The sequence below is a fragment of the Wolffia australiana genome, chromosome 2, assembly GCF_029677425.1.
Source record: "Wolffia australiana isolate 7733 chromosome 2, ASM2967742v1".
NCBI classification, from domain to species: Eukaryota; Viridiplantae; Streptophyta; class Magnoliopsida; order Alismatales; family Araceae; genus Wolffia; species Wolffia australiana.
In genome coordinates this window covers 3,948,758-3,971,208 of record NC_135836.1, presented here as the reverse complement: position 1 = coordinate 3,971,208, position 22,451 = coordinate 3,948,758, and the positions used below count along the sequence as shown (strand labels likewise).

General features: G+C 41.6%; 2 protein-coding genes and 1 long non-coding RNA gene across 4 annotated transcripts; 2 read left to right on the top strand and 1 right to left on the bottom strand.

Moving 5' to 3' along the window:
* The first annotated feature begins 1,343 nt into the window (after nucleotides 1-1,343).
* UGLYAH (ureidoglycine aminohydrolase) lies at nucleotides 1,344-10,137 on the top strand. Of its 2 annotated transcripts, XM_078591709.1 has the most exons (14): nucleotides 1,344-1,471; nucleotides 1,541-1,672; nucleotides 1,821-1,908; nucleotides 1,991-2,067; nucleotides 3,378-3,417; nucleotides 3,634-3,700; nucleotides 4,514-4,599; nucleotides 5,690-5,771; nucleotides 5,870-5,926; nucleotides 8,127-8,165; nucleotides 8,259-8,329; nucleotides 8,508-8,561; nucleotides 9,428-9,498; nucleotides 9,675-10,137. In XM_078591709.1, exons 1-13 carry the CDS (start codon nucleotides 1,393-1,395, stop codon nucleotides 9,495-9,497), a joined length of 942 nt encoding a protein of 313 aa, XP_078447835.1. In that variant the 5' UTR covers nucleotides 1,344-1,392; the 3' UTR covers nucleotide 9,498; nucleotides 9,675-10,137. The 2 variants fall into 2 exon arrangements, with proteins under 2 accessions (XP_078447835.1, XP_078447833.1); XM_078591707.1 differs by lacking the exon at nucleotides 9,675-10,137 and having other exon boundaries at nucleotides 9,428-9,590.
* AN (NAD(P)-binding Rossmann-fold superfamily protein) lies at nucleotides 9,620-16,580 on the bottom strand. Its single transcript, XM_078591703.1, has 7 exons — nucleotides 15,901-16,580; nucleotides 13,940-14,108; nucleotides 13,722-13,852; nucleotides 12,241-12,924; nucleotides 12,114-12,158; nucleotides 9,881-9,997; nucleotides 9,620-9,793 (listed from the first exon to the last, which is right to left on the bottom strand). Exons 1-7 carry the CDS (start codon nucleotides 16,513-16,515, stop codon nucleotides 9,722-9,724), a joined length of 1,833 nt encoding a protein of 610 aa, XP_078447829.1. The 5' UTR covers nucleotides 16,516-16,580; the 3' UTR covers nucleotides 9,620-9,721.
* A 3,055-nt stretch (nucleotides 16,581-19,635) lies between these two features.
* On the top strand, nucleotides 19,636-21,790 carry LOC144714896 (uncharacterized). The gene is made up of 2 exons (XR_013584480.1): nucleotides 19,636-19,988; nucleotides 20,746-21,790. It is a non-coding gene; the product is annotated as an uncharacterized LOC144714896 (long non-coding RNA).
* The last annotated feature ends 661 nt before the right edge of the window (nucleotides 21,791-22,451 follow it).

The following is a 22,451-nucleotide window of genomic DNA, read 5'->3' as shown; positions in this document are numbered from 1 at the left end:
TTTGGATTCATATATTCTATATTGGATAAGACACTTTCACCATAATAATAGATTCTAAAAGAGAAGTCATTTAAAAACACGTGCATCAACCAATTTTATCAACCTGGACACTAGAGAATGCCTATTAGGAATTTGGTGATTCAATCAACATGGATTCCAACTCAATCACAACAAAGTATTGCATTGAAAGCAGATCTGAAAACTAAAAACATCACCTTTGCACAAATTGAATATGCGATTTACTGGTTCTTCAAGTGAGTATGTTCGTGACATTCAAATCTTTAATCGCTCGACAAATCCAAACCATTTCAAAGCATTGGATCTCATCTTCTTTCAATGAACTCTACTTCTATAAATCTGATTTCATCTCCATCTAGTCCCCACTAGAAGCAACACTTAATGGGTATTTGCTAGGAAGAGAAGAAAGAGGGGGGAAATCAAACTGACTTCACATGGGTATTTAATGAGGCTGTCCCCTTCAATTTATATTTCCAAGAGAAAAATTTATAAAAGTATGTTCAAAAATTTCAGAGAAATCCCCGTCCTCGGGATCAATAGTAAAAGTCCTCTAACTTGAGTATACCCGCCAACCTCCAGAAACCTTATACGAGTGTGACCCTCTATGCCCATTTTATCATTGTATTTAAAAACCTCAATGGCCCAATAACATTTACTGGGCTGACCTTATTAATTAACAATCTTGCATATAGACTAATTAATGAATGATAGATTAAACACAATCGGCTGGTTTAAGTTGCAGGCTCATGGTTTGGCAAGCTACCCTAATGCCCAAGAAAATATGAAGGAGTATGTCAACTCTCTCATTAAACTTTTGCCATTAGTGATTATCGTATTATACAATGTCTCATTCTCCCAATACTCCCAAATGATTTAGGATACACTTAATTATCAAACCCAAATGTCATTATACTTAGAACCGATGCGTTGTAAAATCAACGAAGAAGGATAAAAAAATCCTTCTGGGCTTGTATTTTCACAATAGAAAGTTAAAACTCTATTTTTTTGCTTTATTAATGGGTATAACTGGATTTCACATTCTTCTCCTTACATAAGGTCAAAAGGCTGATTTCACAACAAAAAATTGCTGACACTCAGACTAGTTCCTAGTCTAATATATTTATGAGAAAAAAAACTATAAATTACTTCGAGCTTGATTTACATGCCAAAAAAATCATTGAAAGAAAATATTTATTCTCTTCATCTGCAATTAGAGAATGGCATAAATAACAGAAAAAAAGGTCAATCAGAAATAAATTTGAATTGTTGGGGGCGAACGTGCAAGAAAGTGATAAAATTTCGGATAACCGGTTACAATCCCTACTATAAAACCAACTGAACTGACCGCTTGCTCGTAGTAAGAAGCTCTAGGCCATGTCGAATTCGAGAAGCTTCCGTCTCCTGTCCGCTTCGCGCCCGCTCTTCCTGTTCTTGATGTTCATCGCGCGATTTGGTATGGCTGAGTGTCGTTAAGGATTTTTGATATCCGATAAAAGTTTTGATGAATTTATGTTCTTGGCAGGAGAGGCGAGAGGAACAGTCCTCGAGGAAGGATTCTGCGCGGCGTCTGCTGGAACCGGTTGCGAGCTCGAATCGGCGAAATCGATATACTGGAAGGTCACCAATCCGACGCTGTCCCCCGCTCACTTTGAAGGTAGTCTTCTCGATTTGTTCGTTTGCTTTCGTTTGTCTTATTCTTGGAAATTCGACGTTGAAATTGGGCAATTGTACGAGGCGATCCGGCAATGTTATTATCAGTACGACGCGGCTAGTTTGTTCACTTTCCTTCTTCGTGTTTTTAGATCTCCCTGGATTCACGCGTAGTGCCTACAGAAGGGATCATGCTCTCATCACGACCGAATCTCATGTCTTTAGCCCGCTTCTTAACTGGTATTGCTGCGTTGTTCTTGAAAAAGAGGCTTTTTTGTCCGAGGAAACTTTAATCTACTTACAATACCGTTCTCTCTTGCAGGACTAACACTCTGGGGGCTTATCTGATCACTCCGGCTATGGGGTCACATTTTTCAATGTACTTGGCGAAGATGCAGCGTATGATTTTATGTCAATTAAGCATGACAACAGCAAAAATTTTGTGTCATTTCAATATTTAGCCATTTTTTTATCATTGCATGATTTACTCGAGATCAAGGGACATACTCTCCTACAGTGTTGGCTTTACTAGCGCTTAATGAGAGAATTTCTGAGGATATGAAGTTTATTTGCTACCAGAAGATTGAATGCACACCAGTCTAGTTCAAATTAATCCGTTATGGCTCTTTTTTCTTTTTATTTCAAATGGCTGAGACTAGCAGATAGTTGACGATCAATCAGCGACATGTAATGCTGATGTTGGTGGCCAATTATTAAGTCTTACAATTTCCACTTTTTTACTGGTATCCATTACCGTTACTAGAAAATGGGACTGGGTTCCCAAGAGGCCCACACTCAGCTGCACACAAGGTCATGCCTTTGATAGCGGAAGACCTTTTCTTCTCTTTCGATTTCATTTTTGTTTGATTTCACAGTGCCCTAGAAGCCCTCTCACTCCAGTGCCACTACACAACTGATGAAAAAGCATATTTCCTATATTTCTTTCATTCATTTATTGCCAGAATTGTGTTGACGGATAAACACTCAATAGAAGTCAGTGGTAAACTGAATCCTCAGAAGTCCAATTGTACCTCACTGACTGTTGATTCCTCCCTTGGGGACTGATTGAGATTGCCAAAGAATTGATCCGCTGGATAGATCTCCGGGCTTCGCCTCCTCCAAGATAACCATGATCTCTTGATCTCAACGATTGAGAATATGTCTTCCCATACTGTTGTCTTCTTGTCTCTAGAATAACTTGAAAGATCTCTCACTTCTGCGTGCTAAGCCTCATACATCCCCCTGTCTCCGGATCCCTCTCCATCGAACAATCTCCAAGAACTCAAAGTGTCCATTTCTGCTGTTCCCTGCCTCTTGAATTCCCCTTTATTTCCTTCGTTGTAATGACCTGTGCATGTGCCTAGGCTACTGGATCATCGCATGTGTGAACACGTGATGACTCTCCCTCTTCTTTATTTGGCATTCCCATGTCAAAGCCTTGGTCTGCCTCGTTGCTACTGCAGACTTGCCTGTTCTCCATCTTTGTCTCCCATATGCCACCATTCGGATCGCATCAGGGCTTTGGTTTCTAGCCAATGGGCGATGATTACATTTTGCACTGTTTTATTTCTTTATTTGGTTTTTATAAATCAAGAATAATTTTGGATATTAAACATTCTATTGTGAACCTTGTTCGTCTATTTTTGTCTATTTAACCTATTATGTATTTGGAGAGACCTAATTTTAACTGATGCATATCTGCCATGCAGCAAAGTCTACTTCTGCATTGCCACCACAAAATGTTGAAAGGTGAATGCATGGCGAAGACACCTCTTCATCTTATTAATGAGAGGAATGAGGAGAGAGATATATGTATACTCTGCCAGCTGCCCAGTTTAGTGGAAGCTATTCTCTGTTAATATAGTTGATGAAATTCCTCTGCCCCTTCTATCAAAAAAGATATTTGGAGGAATTGACTTAACGATTCTACTGATATAATATTCATCTGACATCGTTTATTTGCAGGTTTGTGTTTCTGGTTGAAGGTTCTGCGACACTATCCTGTGGGTTTGGATGTGGCCACTTGATGGGTGTAAGTTGAAGTAATGTGCTTCAGTGCATTAAACTATTTCATTGAAGGAAAAAATTCAACGACTTAGCCTGAGACGCAATCCTTTGTGGTAAATAGCAAAAAAACAAAGTGGGTTTCTTAGGATGTTGCTATCCATAAATAGCTGCATTTTCCATGAGACGATTCACCTTGCTAGTTTCTTTTGAAAGTATTAACAGTCCGATGCAATTGAAATTAATCAAACTTCCTGAAATTTATAAATTTATTTGGTCTGAAAATTCCGTAATGTCTTTTTCCAACCACATGAATGACACAGGCCTGCAAGAAAAGAAACGCTCACACTTTGAGAGAGGTTAACAAAGGGAAGACGACGATTCAAAACATCATCATCATCTTCGTGCTGAATAGGATGAGAGACAATGCTGACAATATCTGCGTTGCTAGCATCATCCTGGTGAGGGTGAATGATGGGAACACTGACAACTCATCATTGCTCTCTTTTCATTGTCATCGGTGATGGCAAACACAAAAGCGGTGCAGAGAGGCGTCTGTAAAGGGTTCTTAGAAACAGTCTTAAGTGGATGTCTCTTAGAATTTATGGATAGCTTAGAAAAACCAAGGAAAAAGATTTGTTCTTATAAGTTTGTGAGACTTATTATGCTGTATTTAATTTTCAAATCATCCAGTTCCTGTGGTTACTTTTTCTTAAGTTGTATCTCAAATGGTGGATTTTCAATTTTAGGATTGCACTCTAATACATTGTGGGGGGTTGTCTTTGCAACACCTTTATTTTCATCCTTTTATTCTCCCTTACAGTTTTCTTGGTTGGAGTAGGTTGATACTTATGCATACTTTCCGGCCAATTTCGATCACTCATTGGAGGCTGATGAAGCCGCGACGCTGGTGTTATTCGAACGAAGGTTTCAATTTTCCAATCCTTTTTCATAATCTACCCATAAAGTTTCCTTTTTATATGTTTTTACCCATGCGTATTTTGTTGTCTTTGTCTTTCGATATCATAATACTGGTTCCTTATGAGTTCTGTACAAAAGAATACTTGTGATAGTGTCGGGAAAGTTTGTTTCAATCTCAACATTTTTCTATTCCCACTGCTTGGCTTCTCCATTCTGTCCATGTTGAGGAACATAGAGGGTGCATCACCATAGCTTAATGCGGGAGAAATAAAATTCTAGTGCAGCTCAAAATTGACTCCCCATGAACTCTAATCATGTGATATTTGTGCCGTCGTGCCACTAATTCTTTCCCAAATCCATGCCTACACAAAACCGTGATGTTACACTTTTGCACATGTTTAGAACATGTTGCATAAACTACATCTATGTGATCCATGCTTGGCCAAATTTGATAAAATTTTAATTTGTTAGAAGTTGGGCGATTACTGTCATTCGCTTTCTCGGGGGTTCATATTCATTTCTCTTGTTTTCTTTCAGTTTTTTATGTCTGCCATTGTGTGACCGATTCCCAGTATGTTTCAGATTCGTTCAAGACAATGGTGGTGATGAATCATCGTGTCATTGTCTCATGATCATCTCATAATCTCATCATTCGTCTTGCTACGAAAACAAAGGAAATTTGGGGATGACAATGACTACAATGAATTCTGTCAGCCCGAGGTTTATTAATATGTTCCCTTGTATGTATATAATCCCTTGTATATATGTTTCAACTTGTATGAGAACTTGTTCTAAAGAAGCGGGCTCATTTCCAGGGCCCATAATTTATCATTTTTTAAGTGGGTCTTCTCCCACTCTGGATAAAATGAATTATTGTGATATTTTGTTCGATAAGGGTTTCTGACATGTAATGGCATGGCTTGTCGCAATGATCCTGTTCCCTTCTGTCTAATTTCTCTCTCTTCCTCTCTCTCTCACTTAAGCACATAATGTCTGATAGATATTAAAGTTTTAAGTTATCTGGCTCTACACGCATGATATTTTTGAATTAATTACATGTATTTAGTTGGACTTATCATCGGTCTCTTTTGAATAGGCAGAGTACCCTAAAAGGCCATGTTACAGAGATGGTTTTTGGGTCAACTGCAAAGCAGCCTCTTCTTGAAACTCCAGGAGAGGTGCACACGCTAAGTTTACCCTGCACGCTCAGATATTTTTATTCATTCTCTCTCTTAATTTCTCTGACACTTCTGCATTTCTCTCGTATTTATTTCAGGTTTTTAAATTGAGAAAATTGCTCCCCACCTCACCTTCATACGATTTTAACATCCATGTGAGCATACACTTACTTTCCGCAAGCAAAATATAAAACTATTTATGTGTCATTATCAGGGTTTAACTCTTCCAGGGTTGGTTAGTCAACCCGACCCCACCCTCGACTAGGCCTAAATCTCATTGACAGATGATGTTTCATCATCTGTCCCATTCCTTACTGTCATCAGTCACAGTGATAGAATTCCTCGGTAGATCTCACGAATTCCCGAATCAAGGATCTCAAGAAAATATAATAGCAATCAAGAAAATCCCAGGGAAAACTGAGAATGTAGAAGAAAAGTGTCGTGAAGAAGAGAGTAAGGATAGAGCAGGAACAACTCTAGAAACGATAGAGGTGGAACAAGGCCGGATCGGCCCCTCTCCTCCGGCGTAGAGAATCTCCCACCAGCCCACGCCCTTGCGACTGAGAAAAACCAACTCGATGCCCTTCCCCCTTTTTCCCTCTTTATTTATAGCCTCCCCTCTCGCCAGTTATTCTAACTTTCGCACGTGCTTCTAGCGACCTGTGCGTGTGACTCTTCTTCTTCCTGCGGTAAGTCTTCGGAAGATGCTTATCAGCGTGTGATGCCTCGTCTTCTTTGATAAGCCTTCGGAAGGTGCTTATCACACCCATCCTGACCTCCAGACGGGAACGGAGCGAAAGCCTCCGTGGCTTCGGTTCCGTCCTGTTCTGTTATCGTGTGCGCGTGACTTCCAATAAATCTTCAACCGTCATCAGTCCGGTCCGCCATCTATTCCATCCAGTCCATTGAGCGGTGATATGATACTGGGCCGTATTTATGAGCGGCGGAAGCCCAAACAGCATTAGAGCCCCAAGCCCAACAGCAACCCTAACTTAAGGGTTGTGGAGAAAGAAGAGAAGCAGCTTTTGAATCACCGTGAATTTCTTCTCTCTCTCTCATCATTTCCCTAGCGCACCTTGTCGCGGGCCTCCCTTGCTCACCTCTCGCTCCTACTGCCCCTGCAGAAGTTCTTACCTGCACCAGAGGATGCTCTCTCTCTCCAGGAAGCGACGCTCTTCCCGCTTCCCTGAGGATTTCCCCCATTCCCCCCTCTTCTATCTTCCTGACACATTGTTCTCCTCTGCAACTTGGATTGGTCCCTCTTCTCCCGGCACTGACAAGGCCTGTGAGAAGAGGACAATACTTCCTACTGCTGAAAAAAGGATCGTTATTTTGAGGATTCGCAGAATCTTACGGATTACTGACTGGTGCCATTCCGTCCCATTCCCTTCGTTCTATTCTCTAGGTAATGGCACGTCTGGGACGTGACGGTGATGTGACGGAAGTTTCGTCACGTCACTGTCCCGTCACACGTCCGAGAATTTTGGAAAATCCGTCACGTTCGCATCGCCGTCATGGTTTGTGGCGTCCCTGGGAAAAATAGACATGCGGAGGAGAGAGAATTGGAGGGGCATATCTCCAATTATCTTTGGATGGCATCCTTTTGCGCAGGGACCTTTCTGCAAAATGCCAAGAAATCGAGTTAGAGACACCTGGTGGCAAAATCTCGGCCGTCAAAAAGCTTAAATCGAACGATTTTTAAGCTTTTGTGGGTCATTTTTAAAAATCCGTCACGGCCGTCATTCATGATGGCCGTCCCGTCACGTCCGTCATCCATGACGGCCGTCCCGTCACGTCACTCATCCGAGGCCCTCCGTCGCCGTCACGTTTCCGTCACCACCCAGTTTGTCATCCGTCACCGTCACCGTCACGGGCTCCTAATTTTGTCACCATCACCGTCACATCATCCGTCACGTTGCCGTCACGGTGACATGTGACGTGATGGATGATGGCTGCCGTTCCCTAATTCCCTCCTCCATTCACGAGCCTTAACAAAGCCTTTTGGTGGGTCGGCTTAGTTGACCCAACGATCGCTCAGGTCAGGTTGGGCCGAGTGGTCAGTTCTTTACTATTTTGGGGTCTAATAAGGAAAAAGTTATGCATTTTCAATTGCAAAACCTCTTTAATTATTCTGCAATATACATTAATGAGCCGACGAGGTTGGTAACCAAACCCGAACCCTCGTCATATAATCTATTTAGAAATTTGTTCATTATGATGTGTCCACTTCTTTTACGTACACTCAGAGTTTGGTTACACGGAGGAAACGATATTTATCAGTATTTGCATATGATGGTTTTCACAAAAAAATAATCTGTCTTGACCAAGCGAAATCGTTGACGTCCACTATTGCAGATTATGGATTTTGAGCCTGGAGAGTATCTTAACGTCAAGGTTTGGATCATAACATAGTAGTATAAACTAGAAATTGCGAATTATTACCATAAAAAGAAGGCATTATTGGATTTTTTGCGTTATATGTTTCAGGAAGTGCACTACAACCAGCATGGGCTGCTGCTATTGCAAGGGCAGGGAATCTACCGCCTGGGGGATAACTGGTATAAACAAGTCAACTTCTACTCTGCAAAGTCAATAGTTTTGTTTTATTTTATCTTAATCCTCTCTGTTGATTCTGCGTAAGTCAAAAATTTCATCGTTATTTGGGAGGATTTAATGACTTTTATGCTATAAGTGTTAAAATCACTAATCAGCCTTCTTTTCAATGTCGTCGAGTAGGTATCCGGTTCAAGCGGGGGACGCTATCTGGATGGCGCCATTTGTGCCTCAATGGTAGCATCCTCTATTTATCTATCTATCTATCTATCTTTTCTGTGCTTTCTATTTCTTGTTCTCTTTCTCTCTCCTCTCTATCTTCCTCTATTCCCTTTCGCACGACTCTCTCTCTTTCTGTCTCCCTCAGGTTATCTCTCTCTCTCTCTCCTCTCTATCTTGCTCTGTTCATCTCTTCTATTTCTCTCTCTCTCTCTGTATTTCTCTTTATCTTACTCCGTTTCCTTTCCCTCTCCTCTCTACCATATCTTTTGATTCTTCAATTTCTTGCTCTCTCTCGATCTGTCTTGATCTGTTTCCTTTATGTCGTCTCTATCTTGGACTGTTCATCTCTTCTAATTCTTGCTCTCTCTCCCCCTCTGCATCTCTCTCTATCTTGCTCTATTTCCTTTCTTTCTCTCCTCTCTATCTTGCTCTGTTGATCTCTTCTATTTCTTGCTCTCTCTCTCTCTGTATCTCTCTCTACCTTGCTATGTTTCCTTTCTCTCTCTCCTCTCCATCTTGCCATGTTTATCCCTTCTATGTTTTACTCTCTCTCTCTCTCTCTGCATCTATCTCTACCTTTCTGTTTCCTTTCTCCCCTCTCTATCTTCCACTGTTGATCTCTTCTATTTCTTGCTCTCTCTATCTGCATCTCTCTCCATCCTACTCTACTTCCTTTCTCTGTCCTCTATTTCTATCCTGCTCTGTTTATCTCTTCTATTTCTTGCTCTCTCTCTATCCTGCTCTATTTCCTTTCTCCCTCCTCTCTCTATCTTCCTCGGTTTCTCCCTTTTATTTCTTGCTCTTTTCCTCTCCATCTTGCCCAGATGATCTCTTCTACTTCTTACACTCCCCCTCACTCTTTCTGTCTCATCGTCACCCAGGTACGGCGCACTGGGCAAGTCTCCGTCACGATATCTGCTCTACAAGGATGTCAACAGAGATCCTCTGTGAAGTATGGCCTCTCTCTTTCTCTCTCTACCCTTAAAAAGAATTCCTACTTTAACATCAACTTACCTCAAATTATCATCAATCCCTTCTCTCTCTCTCTCTCTACCACCCATGGAAGCTAACCCTGCCAAATTCTTCTAACTTCTCATTCATAATTTCCTACCAATGGCAAAATTACAGAAATCCAGTTGAAAAAATAAGATGAGGGGGAGAGAGAAAAGGCAAGCTCAGTCAAGCCACCTGCTGACACCATCCTCGTCGACGACGGCCACGACCTCGATGCGAACCTCCAGGGGCACCTAACACAGAAGTCAGGAGTCAAAGTCAACTCATAGATCTTGACTGCAGGTAATGTTTGAGGGGGAGAATGTGAGGGTGCAGTTGACCTGGGAGTTGACCGCGTTGATGAGCTGGCAGTCGTCGAGAGTAGTGCCTTCGAGAACCCATCTTTCCCGGGAGCCGAGGCTGTGGCTCCCGAAGACTAACTCCCCCTTGCTGTTCATCTGCCAATGCCCCCAGTCAACGAGAAGAGAGAGAAAGAGTATATAGATTGTCGTAGAGAAAGAAAGAAATTAGAGTTTGAGTTGAAGACAGAAAGTGCTGATAGATTTTTATATGAAAGAGAAAGAGTAGGTTGACTATTGACCAGAGAAAGAGTGAGCTAATAGATTGTTGTATGAAAAATAGTAGGTTGACCGTTGACTAGAGATAGAGAGAGCTGAGACTTTTGAAAGTGAGAGTAGGTTGACTATTGACTAGAGATAGAGAGAGCTGAGACTTTTGAAAGTGAGAGCAGGTTGACTGTTGACTAGAGATAGAGAGAGCTGAGTCATTTGTAAGTGCGAGCAGGTTGACTGTTGACAAGAATAGAGAGAGCTGAGACTTTTGAAAGTGAGGGCAGGTTGACTGTTGACTAGAGCTGAGATTTTTGTAAGTGAGAGCAGGTTGACTGTTGATTAGAGATAGAGAGACCTGAGACTTTTGTAAGTGCGAGTAGGTTAACTGTTGATTAGAGATAGAGAGACCTGAAACTTTTGTAAGTGAGAGCAGGTTGACTGTTGACAAGAGAGAGAGTGGATAGATTATTGTCAGAAAGAGTAGGTTGACTGTTGACTAGAGAGAGAGCTGACAGATTGTTGTAAGAGAATGGGTAGGTCGACCGTTGACTGGAAAGAAATAGAGCTGATAGATTGTTGTAGGAGATAGAGTACGTTGACTGTTGATTAGAGAGAGAGCTGATAGCTTGTTGTAAAAGAAAGAGTATGTGACAAGAGAGAGAGAGCTGATAGCTTGTTGTAAAAGAAAGAGTATGTTGACTGTTGACTAGAGACAGAGAGAACTGATAGATTGTTGTAAGGGGAAGAGTATGTTGACTGTTGACTAGAGGGAGAGAGCTGATAGATTGTTGTAAGAGGAAGAGTATGTTGACTGTTGACTAGAGACAGAGAGCTGATAGATTGTTGTAAGAGGAAGAGTATGTTGACTGTTGACTAGAGAGAGAGAGCTGATAGATTGTTGTAAGAGAAAAAGTATCTTGACTGTTGACTAGAGAAAGCGAGCTGATAGATAGTTGTAAGAGAAAGATATGTTGACTGTTGACTAGGGAGAGCAAGCTGATAGATAGTTGTAAGAGAAAAAGTAAGTTGACTACAGACCAGAGAGAAAGCGGGTAGATTGTTGTCGACAGTAAGCAAAAAGACTGTTAGAGAAAAAGAGAGGGAGCACATTGATTGTTGAAGAGGGATGAAGTAATCAAACGTATTGTTATATATATATATATATATATATATATATATATATATATAGAGAGAGAGAGAGAGAGAGAGAGAGAGAGAGAGAGAGAGAGAGAGAGAGAGAGAGAGATGATATATTGTTGTGGAGGGAGGAAGCAAAAAGAGTGAAAGGAGAGCTAATATGATATTGTATGGTGAACTGTTAAAGAGAGAGAAGAGAGGAGAGATAAATTGTTATAGAGTGAGAGAAAGAGAATTACTCAAATAGGCTGTTGAAGAGAGAGACAGAGATATTGTCGTGGAGAAAGGTAAGCAAATAAACTGATGAAGAGAGAGAGAGAGAGAGATCGTTGTGGAGAAAGAGTGAGCAAATGAACTGATAAAGGGATAGAAAGAGAGATCGTCGCGGAGAAAGAGTGAGCAAATAAACTGATGAAGAGAGAGGGGAAGAGAGAGAGAGAGAGAGAAAGAGAGAGAGAGAGAGAGAGAGAGAGAGAGAGAGAGAGAGAGAGAGAGAGAGAGAGAGAGATGAGTTTAGAAGAGTAGGGAGAGAACTTAGAAGAGCAAGAGAGGGAAATAATGAGAGCAGGTCTAAGAGAGGGGAGATAGAGAGAGACCGACGACTGCAGACTGAAAATTGAAGAGGAAGTGAGAGTTTTGAGGCCAATGGAGCGTTTTGGACAAGGGAAGGGGAAGGGAAATGAAAAGAGACCAAACAGAGAGAGAGAGAGGGCAATGGAGAGCAAAAGCAAAATTTTAAGGTAGAGAGAGAAAGTGAAAGTACTGATTCCAACAGAGCAACTAAACCAGTGAGGGATATAAAGATAGAGAGAATAAGAGCAAGTGTAAGAGAAGGATATAGAGATAGAGAGAGAAGCCTTAGTACCTGCAACAGCTGTCCACCGGCGGTGAAGGACCGCAATCCCAAACCCTGCACAGAAACAGCAGTCAAGAGAATCATCCCACCACATCTCGAGAGCCAGAATGAACACAAAGTCAGCGCCGCCGCCAACCTTCCCCGTTAACGTGACGAGAAACTGGGCAGCCGGGTCTCTCCTTGTGACACTCGTCATGACCTCTACGGCCGAGTCGACGCCAGGCTGCCTCCACCTGGCAGCAAACAACCCGGCTCGGCCTTTCGGGCCGATCACCACCACATGCCCTTCTCTCAGATCCTCCGCCGACGCCGACTTCCCGACCGACACTGCCTCCGAGCCCTGGTCGGCGAGGCATATCTGCTTGTTCTTTCCGTCTTCCGAGTCTGAGCTGCCACGGCCCTCGAGCACCGAGGCCGAGTGGCTATCTCCGGCAGCAGAGAACTCCTCTGACTTCTGCTTGGACTGGCGGCGCGCCGGCCGCTTCTTCCCCTTCTTCCCGGACCTTCCGCGCCGGGCCTCGACCCGGTTCCGAGAATTCTCACCCCAATTGGACTCTCTGGACTGAGGATTTGGGTCCCTCGGCCGGTGGGTGGGTTGACTTTGGACTTCGCCAGTCTTCGGCCAGGTCTCTGGCTCGCCCTCCCCGTCCATGACCTCACTCTGCTCGGCTTCTGCGTCTGAAATGTCGTCCTCGGGGATGATGCCATCGCTGAAGAAAGAGTGGAGAATGGAGATAGCTTTCTCCCTGATCTCCATCCAAACCTCTTCACTATAATCAGCGCTTTTCGGGAGAATTAGCACGTTCGGCATCTCTCTCACCTGAATAAACCAGGAATTTATTCATCATGTTTTAGGTGTTTGGTGTAGATGATGATGGATTGCCATCATCTCCACCATCATGTTCCATTGAATTTTGATGAATCACCATTGTCATTGACATTTGTCCAATCCCAAAAATGGATGATGGCGACGAGATTTGGGGATGATCATGAAGAGCTGTCAGTAACAATGACAATTTTTTTTGTCACTGTCATTCCTCGAAGCCCGAACATGGATCAAGATAACGATGATGAGCAGTTGATGAAGATGATGATGGAAGCTTAGTCATTGTGTGCAAGTAATTGCCGACAATTAGTCAACAGCATCAACATTCAGTTTCCGAGATTCCTGATTTTCATCATGCTCTTCATTAAACTGTTGATGCCATTTCGTCATCGTCATTGCCCAAGCCACCCACTGACAACAGTGACGATAACAAAGTTTAAGGATGACAATTAGAACGACGAATTTTTCATTATCTGCAAGTGGAAAATGATGTTTCCTCATCCTCTTCATCCAACTGTTGATGCTGTTTCGTCATCGTCATTGCCCAAACTACCCACTGACAACAGTGACGATAACAAAGCTTAGGGATGACGACGAGAACGACGAATTTGTCAGCATCTGCTAGTGGACAATGATGTTTCATCGTCAGCATCGTCATCCAGTTTCCAAGATTTGTCATTATCACTCCCATTCAACCAAGAGACCCACGCACGACGATGACAAGGACGAATTCAACATCATCCTTGGACCCTAGTCTATGGATAATACGAGCATCAAGAATATATATATACCCATGCTTCCATCCACTGGGGGCCTTCGGCGCCATCCAAAGCACAGCCGGCAACAGTTCCATCAATCAGCAGCTGTTTTAATGCACAGTCATCTATCAATTGGCTGCTTCCGGTGTTTACTATAAATGCACCTGGAGAAAAGAATAGAGTTTACTCAAATAGTGTCTCGGAGTATGGTAAAAAAGAATACAAATCACGATTATGTTAACAATAATTACCAGGTTTTATATGCTGAAGGCACTCTTCGTTGAGAATGTGAACTGTTTCGTCTGTTAGTGCGCAATGGAGAGAGACAAGGTCGCTGGCAGCAAGCAGATCATTCAGAGTGTCCATTCTTCGGGCAGCACGGGGAAAGATAATAGCAGGTCTGACTGGTATTTCCTCTCCCTAAAAATTGGAAATTTCAGAAAATTTCACAAATGAAAATATGATCAGCAGCGTAGGAGAACTAGATTACAGTATTTTCTATAATTTATTAAAAAAAATTATTTGAAGAAATAATTTATTAAAAAATTAGTGTATCAAAGGCAGGAGATGAGGATTGGCAGGGATAGCGAAGACGAGAGAAGAGAAGTATCCACTTGAACTTGAGCTAGAAGCTATTTCCTTGTTTTTTTTGGCTAGTTATCGCGGAAAATGTTCACTAACCTGTCAGTCGATATATATAGTAATTATATAAGTGATAGAGGGTCTGACTGGTTTTTCCTCTCCCTAAATATTCAAATTCAGGAAAAAGAATCAGAAAATGCTGAAATAATGGAAAATTAAGAAAAAACCAGAAATGAAGATCAGTACAACAAATGGCATGAGGTGACCAAATTGTTCCGACTATTTGACATAATTATTTAAAAATTCAGCCTATCAAAGACGTCCAGACAAAGAAAGAAAACGAAAAGCACCTCATTCATAGAAAAAGAAAAACGAAAGAGCTGGATACTTTACAAATATCAAGCAAGATCTTTCAAAAGAAAATCAAGCAAGAAAACAGATAGATAGAATACCATGTTTCAATAATTGAGTATCCAAAACTATTGAAGTTAAACTAATTTTGATGCGCAATTTTTTTTGTTTGGTCAAGAACCAGGGAACGAAAGACTGAACACCTCTTGACTCATCACATTCGTCCGAAAATAAAAAATGAGACAGTGGGATACTTCATTAAACATCACCCAGAAATAGCAACCACATATATATTAAAAAGAAGTTTCAGTAAAATGAGTTTACAAAAAACTATTGAAATCAAATCACGTTTGTTGCGCAAAACAAGAACCAGGGAATGAAGAATTGAATACCTCTCCAATCATCATATTCATTGAAAAAAGAAGAATGAAAGAGTAAAGAACAAATTTCCAAAAAAAGGCTCGCGTACAACTATAAAAAATTAAACTACTCTTGATGCACAAAACAAGATTTTGATCAACAACCAGGGAGTCAGGGACCAAGTTTTTCAATAAAATGAGTAACCAGGGAATCAGGAACCAACAATGTAACAAAATACTTCCTTAATCGTCACATCCATCCGAGCAGGAAGAAAAACCACAGGCGCATTGAAAAAAAAAATACAATCAAATGGGTAAGCAAAAGAATCAAAATCAAACTACATTCTAATCTAAATAAACAAACTTCGGATAAAGAACGAGGGAATCAGGAACCAAAAAAATGTAGCAAAATACTTCCTAAATCATCACATTCATCCGAAAAGGAAGAAAAACCACAGGCCCATTAAAAAAAAACAACCTCCAATCAAATGGGTAAGCAAAAGAATCAAGATCAAACTACATTCCAAGCTAAAAAACAAAATTCGGATAAAAAACCATGGAATCAGGAACCAAAAATGTAGTAAAATACTTCCTGAATCATCGCATTCATCCTAAAGGAAGAAAAACCACCGGAAAAAAAAAAAACAAAGGTTCCAATCAAATGGGTGAGCAAAAGAATCAAAATCAAACTACATTCCAAGCACAAAAAAACAAGGTTCGGATAAAGAACGAAGAAATCAGGAACCAAAAAAATGTAGCAAAATACTTCCTGAATCATCACATTCATCCGAACATGAAGAAAAACCACCGGAAAAATAAAAAAAACAGAAGTTCCAATCAAATGGGTAAGCAAAAGAATCAAAATCAAACTACATTCCAAGCAAAAAAAAAAAACAAGATTCGGATCAAGAACTAGAAACCTCTTGGACATCAAAGTAGAGTACGCTCATCCTGAAAGCGAGGCTTCTCGTAGCCAAGCACCTGGCCGAGGCGGATCTGCCAATAATCCCAAGAACAAGCCCCCGGCACCTCCTCATACCGCGGCAAAGCGGCTGAATCGAGCCGAGCCAGCCCGACGCGGCGGCAGAGGACGACACGTGGCGCGACAGCAGATGAGTCCGACGGAGAAGCCCCAAAAACAAGGCCATGACGGTGTCGGCAACCTCCTCGGCGCGGTTGGCGTCGACGTGGACGATCCTGAGCCCTAGATCGGCGGCCAGGGCGGAGTCCCCGGCGCGATCGGACGATCCGAGGCAGACGACGAGCTGCCAGGGGCGGAGGCGGCGCTGGGCGGCGCGGGGGAGGAAGGCGAGGGACTGGACGAGGACGGCGGCGGCGGACTCGGTGCGGGCCTCCGCGAGGCGCGCTAAGCTAACGTGCTCCACCAGGGCGAGGCCGGCCAAGGCTTGGGATTCGAGGGAGGTGTCGTGAAGGCAGTTGAGGGAGACGACGAGGGGGAGATCCGCCGCCATCGCCGGCGGCGGGGGGGCGGCGCCGCCGTGGGAAGGCAGGGGCTGCCGGCGGAGCTGGAGCATTTAGAGAGAGAGAGAGAGATTTAGAGAGAGAGAGAGAGTGGAAGAATGAATGGTAACTGGAGTAGATAGTGAGCATTTAGAGAGAGAGAGAGATTTAGAGAGAGCAGTTAGAGAGAGATGAGAGATTTAGAGAGAGATAGAGGGGGAGGGAGATTTAGAGAGAGCAGTTAGAGAGAGAGGGAGGGAGATTTAGAGAGAGGAGTTAGAGAGAGAGGAGAGATTTAAAGAGAGATAAGGGAGGGAGATCTAGAGAGAGGAGCAGGAAGAGAGAGAGGGAGGGGGAGAAGGAATGGTAACTGGAGTAGATAGTGAGCATTTAGAGAGAGAGAGAGAGATTTAGAGAGAGCAGTTAGAGAGAGAGAGGAGAGATTTAGAGAGAGATAAGGGAGGGAGATTTAGAGAGAGGAGCAGGAAGAGAGACTTACAGAGATTTAGAATGAATGGTAACTGGGGGAGTAGATTTAGAGAGAGGCAGTGTTTTTTGCCTTATTTCATACAGATTTTTTCTGGGTAGTGTTTTTGTGTTTAGTCTGCCGTATGGAAGGGAGAGAGAGAGAGACTTACAGAGAGATAGGAAGGGGGAAAAGGAAGACAGATGGAGAGTAGAAGAATGAAACAGGGTGTTTTGAGTTTGGTCTGGTATTGGAAGGAAGAGAGAGAGAGGGAGGGAGAGAGAGAGAGAGAGAGAGGGAGAGAGAGAGAGAGAGAGGGAGAGGGAGAGAGAGAGAGAGAGAGAGTGAATGGTAACTGGGGTAGAAGGGAGTGTGCTTAAAAGTGCTACTAGATGAACAGTTAGTGTTTTTTGCATTATTTTAGAGATTTTTTTTCTGGATAGTTGTTGTTACAGGGCGTTTTGTGTTTACTCTGGTTTATAAAAAGGAAGAGGGAGAGAGGGGAGAAGGAAGAGAGATGGAGAGTAGAAGAATGTATGGTAACTGGGGGAGTATGCTTAATATGATACTACTATGTGAACACGTAGTTTTTTCTGCATTATTTTTGAGAATTTTTTTCTGGGTTGTTGTTGTTACAGGGTTTTTTGTGCTTACCCTGGTTTATAAAAAGAGGGAGAGGGAGAGAGAGACGTCGAGAGAGAGAGAGAGAGAGAGTAGAAGGAGATGGAAGAGAGAGAGAGAGATTATAGAGAGAAGGAAGAATAGGTAGTATTTTTTGCCATATTTTAGAGAAATGCTAATAATAATAATTATTCTATATTGTTTTTCCAGGGTGTTTTATGTGTAGAATGATTTATATTTATCGAGAGAGAGGGGGACAAGGAAGAGAGATAGAGAGAAGAATAATGAATGGTAACTGGTGAACAGGTAGTGTTTTTTGCATTATTTTAGAAATTTTTTTTCTGGGTTGTTGTTACAGAGTGTTTTGTGTTTACTCTGGTTTATATTAAAGGAAAAGAGAGAGAGAGAGAGGGGGAGATGGAAGAGAGATAAAAAGTAGAAGAATGTATGGTAACTAGGGGAGTAGATAGTGTGCTTAATATAATCCTACTGTATTAGCAGGTAGTATGGAATTTTATTTTTGCCCTATTTAATTAGAAAAAAATTCTGGGTTGCAAATAATAATCATAGTTTGTTGTCTTGCCAGGGTGTTTTGTGTGTAGATTGATATATATATATATATATATATATATAGAGAGAGAGAGAGAGAGAGAGAGAGAGAGAGAGAGAGAGAGAGAGAGAGAGAGAGAGAGAGAGAGAGAGAGAGAGAGAGAGAGAGAGAGAGGGAGAAGGAAGAGATAGAAAGTAGAAGAATGAATGGTAACTGGAGGTGTAGATAGTGTGCTTAATATAATCCTACTTTATGAACAGGCAGTATGGAATTTTATTTTTTTTGCCCTATTTTAATAGAAATTTATTCTGGACTGCTAATTATAATCATAGTTTGTTTTCTTTACAGGGTGTTTTGTGTGTAGAATAATATATTGTGTAGAGAGAGAGGAAGGAAGAGATAGAAAGCAGAAGAATGAATGGTACCAGGGGAAGTTGACAGTGTGCTTAATACTTCTATATGAACAGGTAGTGTTTTTTTTACTTATTTTATAAAACGTTTTATCTGGGTAGTTGTTGTGGTAGGGTGTTTTGTGCTACTTCTGGTTTATAAAAAAAGGAAGAGAGAGAGAGAGAGTGATTTAGATAGAGATAGAAGAAGGAAGAGATAGAAAGTAAAAGAATGAATGGCAACAGGGGAAGAAGACAGTGTGTGTTTTTTAAATTATTTTATAAAACCTTTTTCTGGGTAGTTGTTGTTGTAGAGTGTTTTGTGCTACTTCTGGTTTATCAAATGGAAGAGAGAGAGAGATTTAGATAGAGATAGAGAAAAGAAAGAGACTGAAATTAAAAGAATGAATTGTAACTGGGGAAGAAGACAGTGGGCTTAATACTACTACTGTATAAACAGGTAATACTTTTTAGAATATTTCATACATTTTTTTCCGGGTTTTAAAAGATAATGATGGTTAGTTGTTTTTCCAGGGTGTTTTGTGTTAAGTCTGGTTTATAAAAAGGAAGAGAGTGTGAAAGGGAGAGATTTAGAAAGAGAGAGATAGGGATGAATTTACAGAAATTAAATTAAGGTCAATCAAAAGTCAACCATAGCATGGGTTAACTTGTAACTCTAGGTCAAAGTGCAGATTGGACAAATTTTGACTCCACAATTTTAGGATACCTAAATATATATGTTAACTATGCGCCTGAAAATATTTAGTAGAATATAAAGTCAAATGATAGGTAAGTTTAGTGGTCATAGGTAGAAATCAAATTTTAGGTGAAAATTGCCTAAAATGATTTCCAAGTTTTTATCTGACAATCTGTAATGATTTAAAGGAAGAGTTCTACACAATAAAACATCCTAAATCATATCTGGTTTGCAGATATATGTTTTTTTTTGGAATTTTTAGACGTATAGTTTAATATTTATAAGGGTAAGTTTTTGGTTTAATTATAAAGTTTATTTATTTTTAATTAATTTTATTATATTTACTGTTTTAGCCTTAAAAATGTACCCATTATGTTAAGTGATTCATGGGCATTTTAGGCATAAGTTTTAGATTGATTGAAATAAGAGGAAATAAGGAACGACGGTGATGTTTTCTTCTTGCTAGCGATATGAAGAACCTCTGCATGGAAGAAAACCTAAGTCTCGAGCAAGATATGTGAACGAGAAGGAGATCTTTGAAGAACCACCATCGAGCTGATTGACAGAGATCACTTCCTAGAGCCGTGAACACCAAAATTCCAGAAATCCAGATCAACTGGAAGAAATCTTGGTGAGATCAATCTAGGTTTTTGTTGTTTGCGTTTTGATTGCAGGTTAGCCGAGGAACTTGACAAAGAACGACCACATGCAGTGGCCCAGAGAGAGATACCATGCAGTGGCACTGTAATAAATTTTGACGTGAAATCATCTGACAAAGTGCTGTGAGATAGAGCGTTCTGCGACGATCAATGATCTATCTCTTGGTAAGATTTCTGAGTAATTATGGAGTACATGTAGTTTGAAATACCATCCAAGTTTAGATGATCAGTATACATATATATATATATATATTATTAGAGCGTCAGTTCTATCTTTTGATCATGAAACTAGAACTCCAATATTTAAATTAAATTCTTAAACTTTGACTGAAATTATCAGACCTGATTAAATTCATCTCAGTTTAAATTCGTTGCTGTAAATTTAATTTGATTGAAATTAATTATCGAATTCACTATTTAAAAACTCTCTTTAGCCGAATTTAATCCACTGCTTAAAATTGATTCATGAAATCCACTATTGAAATCTCTAGAAGTTTACTTAAAATTAAGTTGTTTTTGATTTGGCAGATTAATTGAAATTAACATCGAAAATCAATGTGAACTGCATAAGTTGACATCGAAGATAACATGTTTTTCTTAAATACAGATCTATATCTGCCAAATTTTGATTGGATGTTATTAAAAGCTGATTGATATTAGGTGAAAGTATCATTCCTTGATTAAAACCACTTGATCAAAATCAACCTATAATCATTGAGTCTAATTTGGATGTCTAAGAATTGAATTGGATTAAATTGAATTAAAATTGGATTGAATCAAATAAATATAATTGAATAGGCTTCATAGAGTTCAAAGTTAATTGATATTTCTTGATTCTGACTGAACAAAATCAATCGTGATTAAACCAAAGTGGTCAGTGTGTATTTGTATCGTACAATTATTGTTTGTGTCAAATTAACAGTGCATGAAAGTCAACACTTATCTGCCAAGGAAGAAGAAGGAAGAATATTGAAGGGTTTGCATAAATACTTTCAGGTTTGGGTTCTTGTTTTTATTGAATTTATGATTTAAGCATTAAATTACTTCTAGGCAGGTAAGCGTGATAAATTACTAAAATATAGGCGAGACTCTACCAAAATTTTTGGTGAACTAGGGTTGGTTTTTGAGGGTATTTGAAAGAGTAACATTTAATTATTGAAGGAGACCTTAGGATTTATTGATTGAATTCGATATCGAGGATAAAATAATATAGTCGCCGTGAACTTGAGGAGGGTGAAGGAAATGGATTGAATTGAAGTAACTCTTGGAGATTGAGTTATTCCTACTTGTTTATGTGGATGATATATTAGTTATTGGATATAATTCCTCTGATGTTGCAGGCATAATTTCCTCTCTTTAAATCACATTCCCTGTAAGATACCTTGGTAAGGCCACATACTTTCTGGGAATCAACAAAATCTGACAACCTTGATGCCACTTATCTCGCAACAAAATCTGATTTTTCACTCCCGTACAAAACACATCAAAATTTCCTTTCATTTTGTGCGTGAACGGCTTTCCACGGGGTGTCTTTGTGTCTCCTTCATCTCAACTAACGACCAGGTTGCAGATTTACTCACCAAGCCCTTAAACAAGCAGCGCTTCCATTGGCTCTCCTCAAAACTCAATGGTGGCGTGGACACCAACGCATCGACACCAGACGCGCCGCCACCATCAACCGAAGTCAACGTCTCCACTACGGACACACCGCCATAGTCAACAGACGTCAACGCCTCTGCCATGGACACGCCGCAACCGTCTCCACGCATGCACGCTCCTTCACACATCATGACACGTCACCAATGGCAGATCAACAACTGTCCCTTGGCGTGACACGAAGCACGTCTCGCGTCTTTAATTTCTCATCTTTAAGTTGTATTTTCTCTTTCCTCTAAGGCCTATATGTATAGGCCATTGTTTCAAGAAACAGTTAGGCAGTAATTATTCAATAATTGAGTTTGTTTTAACTCTTCTTGGAGGACTGCCCAGACTCCCCTATCCTTCCTCTAACCCTAGCATCGCCGCCGTCGCCGCCGTTGCCGTCACCGTCGCTGCCGCCGCCGCCGCCTTGCGTCGCCGGCCTGCCACCACTCCGTCCACCTTTCTCTTTCCCAACCCTCACTTTCTCACCTCTCTCCCCCGTCCTCCCTCCTCCTTCCTTTCTCCCCTTTCTTCTTTCTTGAACCTCGCCAGCCCTAGACCGTCCAAGGTCGCCACCCCGGACAGTCTAGGGCGCCACCTCCAGGCCGCCCAAGGTCGCCAACCCCAGGCCGCCAGGGCGCCACCTCTAGGCTGCCCAGGGTCGCCAACCCCAATCTGCCTAGGGCGCCATCCATTGGCCGCCCAGGGCCGCCAACCCCACGCCGCCAGGGCGCCACCTCCAGGCCGCCCAGGGTCACGAACCCCAAGCCGCCAGGGCGCCACCTCCAGGCCGCCCAGGGCGCCCCCTTTTGGCCGCCCAGGGTCGCCAACCCCATGCTGCCCAGGGCACCACCCTTTGGCCGCCCAGGGTCGCCAACCCCTGGTTGCCAGGGCGCCACCTCCAGGCCGCCTAGGGTCGCCAACCCCAAGCTGCCAGGGCGCCACCTCCAGGCCGCCCAGGGCGCCATTCCCAGGCCAGCAGGGTTG